This window comes from Mixophyes fleayi, chromosome 2 (assembly GCF_038048845.1).
Source record: "Mixophyes fleayi isolate aMixFle1 chromosome 2, aMixFle1.hap1, whole genome shotgun sequence".
In the NCBI taxonomy this organism is placed as follows: domain Eukaryota; kingdom Metazoa; phylum Chordata; class Amphibia; order Anura; family Limnodynastidae; genus Mixophyes; species Mixophyes fleayi.
This window is the reverse complement of record NC_134403.1, coordinates 152,431,749-152,445,990: the sequence shown is the minus strand read 5'-3', so window position 1 is coordinate 152,445,990 and position 14,242 is coordinate 152,431,749. Positions and strand designations below refer to the sequence as shown.

General features: G+C 39.1%; 1 protein-coding gene and 1 long non-coding RNA gene across 8 annotated transcripts in view; one reads left to right on the top strand and one right to left on the bottom strand.

Annotated features, from left to right (window-relative positions):
- The window catches only part of LIMS1 (LIM zinc finger domain containing 1), a 63,217-nt gene that overhangs the window by 15,216 nt on the left and 33,759 nt on the right, over positions 1 to 14,242 (bottom strand). The window contains exon 1 of one of the 6 annotated variants that reach the window (XM_075200264.1): positions 2,510 to 2,843. The exons of 4 other annotated variants lie outside the window; for them this stretch is intronic. In XM_075200264.1, coding sequence (XP_075056365.1) covers positions 2,510 to 2,697 — 188 coding nt within the window. In that variant the 5' untranslated portion in view covers positions 2,698 to 2,843. Of the gene's footprint in view, positions 1 to 2,509; positions 2,844 to 14,242 lie in introns of those variants that run through there. One more of the 6 variants, XM_075200259.1, reaches the window with a different exon arrangement.
- The window catches only part of LOC142141611 (uncharacterized), a 29,191-nt gene continuing 23,626 nt past the window's right edge, over positions 8,678 to 14,242 (top strand). For both annotated transcript variants that reach the window (XR_012688693.1, XR_012688692.1), the window contains exon 1: positions 8,678 to 9,074. This is a non-coding gene — a long non-coding RNA (uncharacterized LOC142141611). The remainder of the gene's footprint in view (positions 9,075 to 14,242) is intronic.

The following is a 14,242-nucleotide window of genomic DNA, read 5'->3' as shown; positions in this document are numbered from 1 at the left end:
TGAATATATTCCACTAAAAAACAGTCTGATTGGTCACAAGGATCTACTCGTAATGAAAGTAAGTGTGAGTGTGTACTCCATACAGGGGACCTTGCTGATATACTTGGCATAAAAATCTGGCATGTCCCCGCAATCGACTTTTGTCGGACCAAAAGTGTACATGTGTCCCATGTAGAGGGAAAAGTGCACGCCACCACTAGAGGTCAAGAGACCATCCATACATATGTTCCACTACGAGCAGGAAAGGAAGAAGATTGCAGCTTTCTTGGCCTTTTTACACCAAACGGAGTCTGCTGCTGGAAGTTAAGTGGGCAGAGTGGACCATAACACAGACCATTGGTGGCTCTCACTATAGCCCGAAGAGGAGCATGCTCCTGATACTTCAGAGGAGAGTGGTTCAGACATCAGTGGTAATGCCCCAAAGTACAAGTACCCAGAGATGTGTTCTATGCACGACCATTATCGACCTGATTGCATCTTAAACATAGAAGGTTGGAAAGACAGTGCGGTGTCTGTCCTAAGGCTATCCAAAAACAGTGATAGCTCCAAGACGCAGTACTGCCTGTACTGTAAGAAGCCCCTCTCAAAAATAGCATGTTCACTGTGATGAGACAAGTAGCCTGCACCATTAAATTCCCCAAGTACCTGAAAGAAAGGAGCACATCTTCATAATAGAGACAACTTTGCACACACCACTCAGGCGATAAGGACACGACAAGGTGTTTTGGTCACATTTGGTCCCAGGTCATTTACATATTGGCTTTTCAGAACCGGTCCATCTACATAGTGACAGCTCAGGTGATGAGCAATCGCCTGTGACAGAGGGACAAGTGGTCAAGCATTCGGTTGACACTACCACGTCAGATTAGAGGCAGTTTAGGGACCCGACAACAGGGAACCAGTGCCCAGCCAAGGCTTCCACATGTCGGTGTAGCACACGGTTTTGTTAGGCAAAACCACTTTGCCTTTTCTGTATTTTGCAGATTCGTAATGGACCGCTCTGCTTCCTTTCAAGTTGTAAAGAATTGTGGAGAAAAACCTGGGACAGAGAGGAGATCCAAGCTGCAGAGAAGCACATGATCAAGTTTATCCAATCAATAGTGCCCAGAAAGCGTGACTGCGTTGTAGTTGAACCATCAGCACTGAAAGATCGGAAATGGTTGGGGTGAAATTCTACATAAAGAACCGCATAAGTGCTTTAAAGAGAGATGAAACTTGTTGAAACCATGTGCAGTGGTTGACCAGAACTGTAAAATCCATGGCTAGGTGTCTGTGTATGGGGACGTGTGGATGTCCTTAGATGGCCACAATATATTAAACTTTCCCCATCCAGTCCATGTCAGTACATTGAGCAAAGTCAAACTGTAAATCTCAAGTGGTAACTCTGGTGACAAACTGCTCCTACACATATGATTATCCTGTTGACAGGGCATTAGGAAAGGGGTGTTCTTATGTGCCATGCTCTAGACATGGGTCTTCTGTGCACGAAAAACAAGTGAGTGTGTGTGTGTGTGTAACACTCCATGTTTCTTTTTGGACAACTCATTACTTGTTCCAGTTCAGGGTTAATTTACTTTAAAGCTGTCAGACATCTTTCTATAAGAAAGTGATATAATGCATATCTAACAAGTAATACCATTTACTTGTATCATTTTACTCTACTTTAGACATCTATTTACAAGTATATACAAACTCCATAGCTGTGCAGAAAGGTCATGTGTTTCTACTTGTTTGAGCACAATGTTGAGCTATTGTCCTGGATATGAAAACTTGCATATAAAGCAACTTGGGAAGAGGAGCAGGGAAAGCAGAACACCCCATAAAGTAGCTTCTATGTTCAATTTAAATCCTAAATGAAAATAGCAAATCTCGATTCTACTATAGGACTGGATGAAAATCGTAACACTCAAAATATTCTTTAAAAAAAAAAATCAAAAAAAAAAAAATCTAGAAAACAAACCATGGCAAGACAAAGTGACACCAAGTCAGGGATATGTAAATCTTTGTAATGAAACTTTAAAATAAAAATTACTATTGCCCGATTACTCATATTAAATTAAACGTCCATAATATAATCTAGGTTTGATCATACAAGTGTAAAAACAGATTCTCACTCTGATTCTAGGTTAGACTAGAAAGGATATTAATAGCAGTTTCACTACATGCATACTTGATAATAAAGAACAGGATTTTCATATACTGCACATATCCGTCATTAAGGTGCACTGCTACAATACACAGACAACTGATTCAATACGACAAATACATACTATACAAATGTAAAATAACTTTTCCACGGCGTGGGTGGACAGCACAACTGGCATATATTTTATGATTCATTGCAATACTCATTGTACCACCTTAGCAATATCTCTTTCAGGTCTGCTTATGACAAAATCTTTGAGACCCCCCTGCTTCATCAGTCACATGTTCCATTTACCAAAATAACATGTGAAATTAGGTGATTACATGAAACACTCCAGCCAATAATCCACGTAAAAGCACTTACAATTTGGCATAGAAGTCACAGATTTCTTTGTACACTTTGACATCGCTGCGGCGCCTCTGTAAGTTTGACACTGGTTTTTCATCCTCTCCCCCACATTCTTGGGGTACACAATTGCTGGTAACCTCCATGTGAGGCAGTTCTCCATTCTCTGGAATGTCAGGGTGGATCCTCGATTGAATTTCCATCATTTTATTTTCTTGGAGATTTTCAGAAATCCAAAAAAGGTCTCAAGACCTTCGAGGTGATAGAAGACTGCCAGGCTGGGAACAAGTGCTCCAAACTGTACTCCGGACTACTGCGGTGTCAGACTGACACACTGACTCATACCGGGATACATTACAATGCTGCCCACATTCCACAGCACAGATTCCAACTAAGGCTGTGGAGTAGAGAACACGTCACTTATGATAGGTGGGACTCAGCTGCTCACTGCTGTTGATGTTAAAAATTCCTTTCCCTGCAAAGGGTGCAGACTTAACAGTACAATCGGAGCTCAGAATGGTTTATGGTTCTTCTGTAGAGACATCTCTGGTCTTGTGAAATCTTCTCCCTTCTTGTAGCTGCATTGTACAACTATTATGTACTACAGAACCATGTCAAGCCCAGTTCACATGAAAACACATTACAAGTAACATTTAGGAAATTATGAATAGGGCACCACAAACATTTGTAATCTGTGTATTATTTAGGAAGTGGCCACATTATTTTACTGCCATTGAACATATTTAAAAAAGGACTTTAAGGACAACTGCTCCTAACATGTAAGCTTTATATCAATGTAAGCTTTATATCAAAAACTAATAACATTTACAAATATATATCAGAGGGAAAAATATATCTGAAAAGGTTGTGGGATAACTCCCTACATCCAGGAGACTTCCTGTCCATCATCCTACAGAAGAACACTACAGACAGTCTCTATCAGCCACCGTTTGCAGAAACTCGTTACACTGAACAAAAGCTGCAGTAAAGTACACAGCACATGGCAATAAAGCAGTGTTGGCTAACCTGTGACACTCCAGGTGTTGTGAAACTACAAGTCCCAGCATGCTTTGCCAATATATAGCAGCTTATTGCTGGAAGGGTATGATGAGACATGTAGTTTCACAACACCTGGAGTGTCACAGGTTAGCCAACACTGCAATAAAGTGTCAACCATCACAACACAAGTTCTGTAAAGGTATGAGAGATTACATATATATTTATGAACATTACTAGAAGCTCTTGTGTAAGCAAACTTATACTTTAGCTCTCAAGGTCCTTTAAAACACAATAAAAAATAACTGAGAAATAAAGTACATATTGCCTAGGTTATGAAGCCCTATATAACTTAATTTTCTAATGTGTCTTTTGTGCACTAGTGTTGTGTCGGTGCTCTTAGTACACAGATAATGAATTGCACATCAGATAATTTATTCTGCTTTTGTCTCTGATAACTTTCCCCTTTAACACAATGGATAATGTAAAAAAAATAATAAACAGTTTTTCAAGTATTGTATGTTCTGTAAACTGGGTCAACACATATTTAGCAAGACGTAATTCAAAATAGTGAAGACTTCTTTGCCCATTAACACATAAGCACATTAAAAAAGGCCAAGTAACATTTAATTGTACCGTTCTCAATATATGCTCTCTTTCATGTTAAGGCATATTAGCAGCATAATAGACTGCATTGGGAAAAGTGCATGGCATGTAGAGTTAATGGAAATCACATTAAAGTGCATCACTGAATAGTTTAAGTTTTTGCACTAATTTTTCTATCGCATATGTGTGATATGACCCTGAATTTTTTGCTGATCTTTGTTGTTGATGTTCGAAAAATATGCAGATTAAAGCAATTTCATGGAAAATTAGGTGTGCTTTTTAACATAAATCAATGTGGCAGTTTATAAGAAGTTGATACTTAACATTTCCCTTGGTTTCTGTAGGCTGATATTAATGATTTATAATTATGCAGTGTCATAGTCTACTATGGCAGCCACATGAAGTAGTTCGTGAGCAGAGAGGCTTTGGAACACCCCTCTGAGCTCTGTCTGCTCTGTGTAATGTAACATCCTCCCCCATCTGCCTTCACATGACATACTGAGAGCTGCGAGCCTGCGTCTGTGTAACTGGTAGCCATACTGGGCCTGATGCATTAACAGACAGAAATGCCGATACATGCCGTATTTTATATAAAATAACTCTGCGCATACCCAGAACAAACCATATGCCAGAGAACGCAGCAACATCCAATTCATCATCAAGCACAAAGGATCCTTACTAATCCATTTAATGGGTGTATGCACTTAGTCAATGTACAGTAAGGGTGTGCCACGCTCCAGCACACGAAGCAATGTCTGATTCAAGCTTTGGGCATCTCTAAAAGGTACGTATTTTTCTGTCTCATCACTTGCACCAGCTACAGGGCAGGTGTAAGTGCCGATTACTAGTGATGACAGCTGTGTATGCACGCTAGAACATGTGTTTGTACTCAGGAGCAACTGTAAAAATGCATTTTATGTACAATAGACATTAATAACATCCTGATAAATGTATTTTATGGGATTTTTTTAATGTCTGCCCATTAATAACTATATTAACACATGACAATTTTTTTTTTCTGTGCTTTCTTTTGCGACTTCATATTCCACATATGTATTTGACATATCCTGCAGTGTATTATCTGTTGGAGCAGAGCACACCTAGACCAGTATTCATCAACAGACGTACCATTACATCTGCTCCTTGTTGAATAACTAAGTATATATGCCAGATGTATGAACGATTAAAAAAAGAAAACAATTTGTTAGTTTTGTATAGCTTAATGAATCAGGTCCACTGTTTGTAGCCTCCAGATAGATATTGAAAAGGAAAGAAAGCTTTGTAGAATGGTGACTAAGAAAAATTAGGATGTATGCTTAAGAGAGTACTTAACTCCCTATATAAAACTCCCTATATAAATAGATAAAAACCTTCTGTGTGGAACTGCTGATTTACTACTAAATAAATAACTCTCCATTAGATGAACCAGTTGCACTGTGGCCAAATCCACCTGCCATTTAATATTGTCTTCCACATCCAATCCACTAGTTCCCCTACTCTACTTAGAATAACCAGATTCTGACTCACCAAAACAGAATGTGTCAAACAGTATTCCACCTGTAACAAGGGACTTCTAGATCTTGTGCAAAAAGAAAAGAACCCTTTTTTCTATGGTACAAATATAGGCGTTATGTTCAACTTTAGCAAGAAAAAAAAAATGAAATTAAAAATTAATAGCTTTACTGGGTGCTGAATTTTCTGCAGGCATGTGAACTATTTCTTACTTTCTGATAAGGGATACTGGAGGCAGACCAAGCATTATTTGGCATTCAACAGTAGATAATGTGAAATGGAGCTCAACTGTTTACAGGAACATTATGATATCAACACAAGGTCATATTTTGTGAAATGACCAGGCTAGGAAAAAAGAAAAACAAAAAAACCCAAAATGTATAAACTTTGTTTCATATAGTGGTGCGTTTGACACCAATTATTCCTCCTCAACACCGTGCTGCTGGGTAACTCTTCTCCTTTCGCTATTTAGCACTCTAAGCCTCAGGGTTGGCAGTAAAAAAAAAAAAAAAAAAGAAGAACAAAATTTTACCAGAAACAAACAAAAAAAAAAAAAAAAGTGTCAGTATTTAGTGACATACAATACAAAATGTCACACCAATGATTTTGAGATAGTGTGAACCGATTGAGAATTCCTAACCACCACCGTTTGTTGGTTCTTTCAGTTGTGCACGAATTCTGATGTATATATTAGGTTAGTAACAATTGTTAGAGCTCAGTACATTTTTATATAACTGGCTGTAAGAAATGCTCAAGGTCTGGCACACTGCTCAGTCTGAGACCACCCACTTGTTTTCATTCTCCTCCTCACATCATGAGACTGCACCTGTCACATGCAGCCCTGTCCTGAGTGAGCAGGTTATGGACTCCCACAAGATCAGCTCCATCACCGATACATTGTGTGTTTCCGTGGACATTCCAATGCAATCGTTTCACTGATGAAATCTCAGATCAGCAGCAGTTTACTGAATATAATAAGGCACTCAGACTCTAGTGAAACACACCTTAGGCTGATTACTCATTGGTATAAAAATCATTGGAGGACCCTGATGCCTTCATTTGCAGTGAGTACAAGTAAATGGATCAGGCCTCGTCGGAAAAATGGAACAGCGAAAATGCTACTGGGTAGGTGGTAGTTGAACAAAATTGTGCTCCATTCCCATTTACAAGCTTGTACTAGCTAGTTCAAAATGCTAGTAAAAGCCCATATTCTGAGGTCATTGGCAAAGAAACTGTAAAAAGCACAAGATTTTATTTTAGCCAAATAATATACAATACTGAAGCGTTCTGCCTTAACAAAGCCAACAGCTTTGATTCTTAAATAGTGTATCAAATGACAAAACATAACTGCCATTAGTTAGTTTATGGTCATCCTGTAGGTAGATGCATGGACAAATGGAGGATTCAGACCAGCATGTGTCTAGTGATCATTAAAACAGAGTAGTATTAAAAAAACAAAAAAAAACAAAAACACAACATTCGACATTTATAGCATTTGGTAAACTAGCAACTTACAATGACATAACCACTGAAATAATTGTGCTGTTAACACTGTCAGCTTCTGCTGTGAAGGTTTCAAATAAATACAATATAGTAGAAGCCATTATTATTTAGATTCTAAAACATATCCCAAGGTACAGTGGTTTCTCTATGACAAGTTGGAGAGCCAGAAGGGACTACTTACTGTAAGTTTATGGACTGATAGACATTAAACATCTGGGACATTTGAATGCTCAGAAATCAAAAAGCACAGTTAACTAAAATATTCTGTTAGATAATTCATGGCCAGCCTTCAGTGTTATTACAATGTGACATGTAGAAGGAAAGCAGAAGCTGTAATAAACAGTCTAATAACAGACAGACAACCTCTACTGGAAATCCTCATACATGCCTAAAAATCCTTATAGGGCTATATCCTCTGTCAACACTAGACTCCCTGGCATTAAATGGCGACTAATTATAGAAATGACTGCATACACGTTTCACATCCTAGTCTGACCTTTAAATAAAATTGTAAAATTGGACAGGGGGAGGGGAACCCACTATTCTGGGAGGTTTATTAATGTTACCTGTGTAACCAATTATAATATACATGTCAGTTGCTTTTTCAACTTTCATCATATTTACCGGTAAGTTGTGGTTTAGTAAAAGGCACAATTTTTTAAAACATATAATGTGTCTATTCATAAATGTGAAACAATCAAAGATTCCCCTGACCGAGTGCAGCCATCTTCTAAAGTGGGTGGTATTTTAGTAACAATCCCTGAGGAACCGGCTATTACAGGCCAATAATTGTCCTGGCTGGAAAAGTTGAAGGCCAGGGCATTATTGGCTATTTTCACTGCACAATTTGTGCACACATCCCCAAACCCATATCTAAATATGATATACAGGAGAACTCACATTTCTGAAAGATCGCATGGCATACACAATGTCACCATTTAAGACCTCATCACAGAAAAAAATGGTTGTCTCCATGAGCACCGAGAGTGGGGAGACTCTTAAACATGGTTGTGTGCAAGGAATAGTTTTTGTTTTCCCTCACGTAAAAGAAAAAAAATCCACCCAATACCTTTAAATGTTGACAGAGATTACAGTCGCATGGGTGTCCGCACATGCAGTTGTTTGCAGCAGACATGTCACAGAAAGTACAAGCAGCTTTAAGTACCACATTTTATATTACTGTATTACATAAATCATATGGGAAAGCGTTAAAAAAAATGGAGTACCCTTAAATAATGCTAAAAGCAGTGCTGGTGGAAGTTCTAGGCAGATTGGGAACAGAGTTCCATGGCTTTGTTTCTTTCCTTTCACTAAAAATTAAGTATGTATTCATACATGTATGGACATTGTAATCAGGTTTTACTTAGCCTGCCCTATTAATGTTAGATTTGTTAAATTATCTTAACAAGTCTATTTAAAATATCTCTGAAACCAGCCGATAACGAGAAATATGACTTTTGTAGCTTCTGCTTGAGATTTTTTTTTTTTTTACAAACAAAAGAGCTGTAAGTATATTGTCAGCACGACTCCCCCACAAACCATAAAACATGTAATATTAGTCCGGGACAATTCATGCTGCTAGTAAATAATGTAATAGGACAATGCCCTAACTTGGGACACTACAGTTCCTTATCACTACTGTTTAGACTGCTCTGTACCTAAATCGCAACCTACTGGCTCTTTTACATGGAAAGGAGCTGGAAAACTAGTTCTACATATTAGTCGCTATGTCAAAGCACAGACTCTGACAAATAGCTGCTTTGTAATAAGGCATGGCATGCAGAGGAGGAGGCAGCGTGCTTCACATACTGACACCCTAAGGCTACAGAAAAACTGGATCGTGCATAACAATTCAGATAGTGGTACATAACCAGCATGTCTCCTGCATTTTACACTGCACCAGACAACTTGCGGCTCAGGAGCTGGAGAGTCTGCAGACCCTCATATGATCCAATGCAATGCACAGGTAAGTCTATTTGCTTTCTGTAGTCATGTGAAAAACTACTAACAATTTTATCTTTTATTTATAAAGCAAGGACTTGTAACACAGTACTGTACAATGATCATGATACAAAACAAATCACATAAAAAGACATGAAACATAAGGTAAAGGTCCCTATCCAAAGTAATCTTAGAAGTGTGGGGAACACTTGATACATAAGGCAGCAGTATAACAGTTGTAGCTGCTGGTGGGGAAAGTGTGAGACATCTGCCAATAATACAGCAGTCATTGGCGACTGGCGTTTCTGTGCAGCCACTGGTGATGTTGTATATTGGGATGAGGAGAGACAGCACAAGGTGGAGACATGAAACATGAACCAGTAACTGGAGGAATGTTAAAACAGTCAGCTGATGACAAGCAAAACTGTCCTAGTTGTGGAGAAGGCTTTTATTTTCGTGCTACACAGGCACTCTGGTGGTCATCCGCCAGCATGGAGTAGCTGTGTGTAGCATCATATGCTCGCTGTTGGAAACAGAGTCAGGACACTTGCTCCCCATGTTCAGAGGCAGCTGCTGACACCAAGGAAGCGGTGAAGATAGCAACAGCAATGACCTTATTCAGTCTACATAGGTCCCCTTTCAGGGACTCTGAATACATTTGCTGTCTCTTCTCACCACACACCAGCTGGTTTTAATAGCACAGTAAATTATTAGTGAAAGTGCTTATGATGCAAAGTATTGTGCCCTATTAACCATCAAATGAAGCAGGAGATGAATGGAGTTTGTATGTACTCCAAAAAGATGAATCAACCATTAATCACATGAGCGTCTAAAAGATGCAATTGCTTTGTACATATATATATATATATATATATATATATATATATATATATATATATATATATATATATATATATATATATATATATATATATACACATATATATATATACATACATATACACACACACACAAACATATATATAGCTTACTATATAGAACTATAAATACAACTAAACACATTTATTGAAATACACAAACTAAATTATCCCATCTGTCAGTTCCTATGCCCCTCCAAGCTTCTCGAGATAATTGCCTACACTCACCTCACACACTTTCTTACAGCAAACAACCTATTGGATCCTCTTCTGTCAGGCTTTAGTTCTCAACACTCCAGAGACTGCGCTGACCAACGTTCTCAATGATTTGATTACAGCAAAAAGTAAAAACCATTACTCTTCTAATTCTCCTGGATCTCTCTGCTGCATTTGACACTGTTGACCACTCTCTCCTCATACAAATGCTACAATCCCTAGGTCTTGAAGGCACTGTCCTGTCCTGTTCTCATCCTACCTATCTAATCGCTCTTTCAGTGTTAATTTCTCTGGATCCACCTCTGCTCCTCTTCCTTTATCAGTTACCACAAGGCTCAGTGCTAGGTCCTCTGCTATTCTCTATCTACACCACATCTCCTGAAAAACGAATAAGCTCCTTTGGATTGCAGTATCATCTCTATGCGTATGATACACAAACATATCTTTCCTCTCCTGATCTTTCACCATCTGTGTTGTCTCGCGTTACTGACTGTCTTTCTGCCATTTCATCTTGGATGTCTTCTCGCCAACTCAAATTCAATCTTTCAAAAACGGAATAGTATTTCCACCCAAAAACAGAACTTCCTACTTGACATTTCTATTGATAACCATAAATCCCACCCTGCAAGCTCGTTGCCTAGGTGTAATCCTTGACTCACAACTATTATTTATTCCCCACATCAACTCCATATCTAAATCATGTTACATACATCTAAAAGAACATTTGCAGAATACGCACATATCTCACACAAGACACTGCAAAAACCTTAATTCATGCACTTATCTTCCGCATCGACTATTGTAATTCCCTCCTTACTGGTCTTCCCGAAATCAAACTTGAACCCCTACAATCTATTATGCATGCAGCGGCAAGATTGATTTTCCTTACAAACCGTTCTTCCTCTGCTGAGACACTGTCAGTCTCTTCATTTGTTGCCTGTATTTCAACGAATCCAATATAAAATTCTGCTACTAACATACAAGGCCATCAACAAAATTGCACCAACATACATTTCCTCACTTGTCTCAAAATATCTCCCTACTAGACACCTCCGTTCTGCACAAGATTTGCATCTCTCTTCCACCATCATCACATCCTCCCATTCTCGGTTACAGGACTTTTTTCGGCCTATACAGCTGGCACACATTGCATGAATGTCCACTGAAATAAAAACTGCCTTACAGCTGTAGAATCACACCAATGCTGGAATTGTATCACTAGGAGCAGTAAAAGCATAGCTGGATATCAATGATATGAACTTACATCTGTTTATCCCGAGCTTTAATCTGAAAATCAATAAGATGATCAGAATCTGAAAAGACAGCTCAGCTCTATAACAAATCTAAAATCAGTCAACTACAGGTATGGGGTATCTTACATGGAACCAGATATTCAGGGTTCCTGAACCAGAAAGGAATCAGTTGGATGTATGCATTTCATTACAAAGATGCGTTTGACACCACAATCTTCCTGCAATAGTTTCATAGAAGCCTATCACATCAATACCCTGTGCTTTTATGAATCTTATACCTGCTTCTTTCATGACTGTGTCACATGTGGTTTCTCCAATAACATAATCCAATGAGTAGACAGATCACTGCCTCCAATAAGATCATCACACCCATCTCCTTCTTTGACCATTCGGATGATCTGATTAGCTTCAAGTTGTTCTACCCCCACCTACAGCAAAACTATTTTTGAGCGGTATCATGCGGTAACATAGCCACAAGGTTATTATGGAACCTCAAGGCCAATTAAATCGCCAAAGATTGAATATAATAAGGTGCTCGGACCCTGGTAAATTATTGCTGCTGCTCTGTGACATACGTTTGGTCACACAGTCTCTTTCTATAGTTGTCATGCTAAACAGTTTAATGAAGAGGGAGCTGTAAGGGGCAGCGTGGAAAAAGACAAGGGGCATTTCTATGTGTGCTTTAGTCGATTTCAGGCATGGTGCTTCAAATTACAGAGAAACTCCTTATACGTAATACCCCATAATCTGCACCAAAGTAGTAAGTATTTGATAATATATTTTAAGTTTAGTGGTGCTGTAGTAGTGCAATATACTAAAGAACATTAATGAAACCGTTTTGAAAAAGGATTTAAATTGTAGAAGTGGCAATACCTACAAAGCACCTGCTGTGTCTCTGCAGCTCTGCAAGGATAAGTTACTAGAGGCTACCCAGGATTTCAGTCCTAGTTAATGTTTTCAGGTATAGCAAGATGCAAGGAGGGAGGGGAGCACAAACATTAGGATCAGTGGCGGAACTATTATCGGAGCAGCGGGGCCCAAAAAAAAATTGGGGCCCACTGCATGGCAGATGCAGAAGACTGGGGGCCCAGGTTCCCTTTTCCCCGGCCTACCTGCACCGGGTCCCACAGCTTGCTAGTTCCGCCACTGATTAGGATGTTGAGTAGTCGTCTTCACCTCCAACGTGCCCCAACAATCACCCCTCTCCCAAAGTTACTACGGATGTATATTGCCTACTCAGGAAAAGCATATATTGTAAAATATATGTCACATCCCCATTAACTCAAATGCTTCAGATTCCTATTGTGGCAATTACCTGTACATTAAAGTTCATTTAACGAATGTAACCTAGGTAAAAAAATCTGCAAGCATCATAAATCAGTAAAACATCACGGTGATCGTAAAGATCATGGACAGAAAACCAGCAGAAACAAATCATGGCAGAGAACTTTATATTATGTCAAGAATGATTAAGCACAGACTCATGTACACACAAGCTACCAAGTATCCTGTTTCGACGGGAGTTATGCAAAATAACATTTTGCATCTTATAACCAAAATACCTAAAAGGTAAGCCGTCTTATTGTAGGATATTTAACATCCCTCTCAAGCAAACTATAAAACTCACATTAAAGTGTTAATTTACTTCAAAATGTAGGAGATCCCCAGACAAGTCAGTACAAAAGTGAGGAATATGTATAAAAAGACTGTGTTGTTCACTAACAACTTCTACTAGACTGTAGTGCATAAAAGACATTACAGCAGGACTGAACAAAATCCGAACCCACAGTAACCAAAATAAATAAAACAAATACAACCTGGTGACTGGAAGAAGTCCCCATTTAGTGCCTTCAACCCTTGCAACCCCTGCTCTGGACGGCAGCCACATCTCCGTGGCATCAGAGACTTGTCTAAGTGGTAAATTCCGGGTATACCAATACTAATGGTTCAGACATTTACTTACAGATACAGTGCTCAGTGTGATAAACAGCAATTACTGCAGTCAACACAGATATTAACGGAAATTCATGCAATGTCATGCCTGGGGTTTCCAAGAGGAGCAAAATAGACTCTAGGGGGCATATTCAATTGTTGGCGTTACTGCCTAAAGCAACGCGGCACGCGCATTATTACCGTCATTACCGGATTTCAGCTCGCAGCTCCCTGAGCTGAAATCCAGCAAGAAAGGTACCATAACGGTATTTACGCGCACTATTACCGTAATGGCGGTAATAGTGCGCGTGAGGCGTTACTTTAGGCAGTAACTCCAACAATTGAATATGCCCCTAGTTGCATTAATAATGTGGTTAACTAAGCTCAACACTGCCTGGAAGCAGAGAAGCAGATACTCTGGCATGGGAAGTATTTAGTGGGGAACATGCAGGTGGAGATTTGTATTATAGAATCACACAACCTGGTGTAATGGCTTTGTGGTGGCACACAGGATGGTGTGTAAAGCTTTTGTGTTGCATACAGGCTAATGTACTGTATAATGCTTTTGTGCGGGCAAAGGTGGATATAACCAGAACATAACAGGGGCTGGTTTATTTTGTGAGGGCACGGGCTGGTGTGCAATTACTGCCAATGTGCATATATTTCACCTCTAAGGCTTCTTTGGTGGGATGCAAGTACTTAATTACAATATTGTGGTCTCATAACTTTTGGACATTCATTCAAGCCTGTATTACCGCCACAGACATTAAAACAGTGATGGACAACCCCGATACACTTCATGGGCATCCTTTGACCTTTAAACGGGCCGCATATTACCCTGAATTTCACTAATAAGTTAAAACAATACATGTATTCAAAAGAAATAACACCTGTAAACATCTATAACATATGAG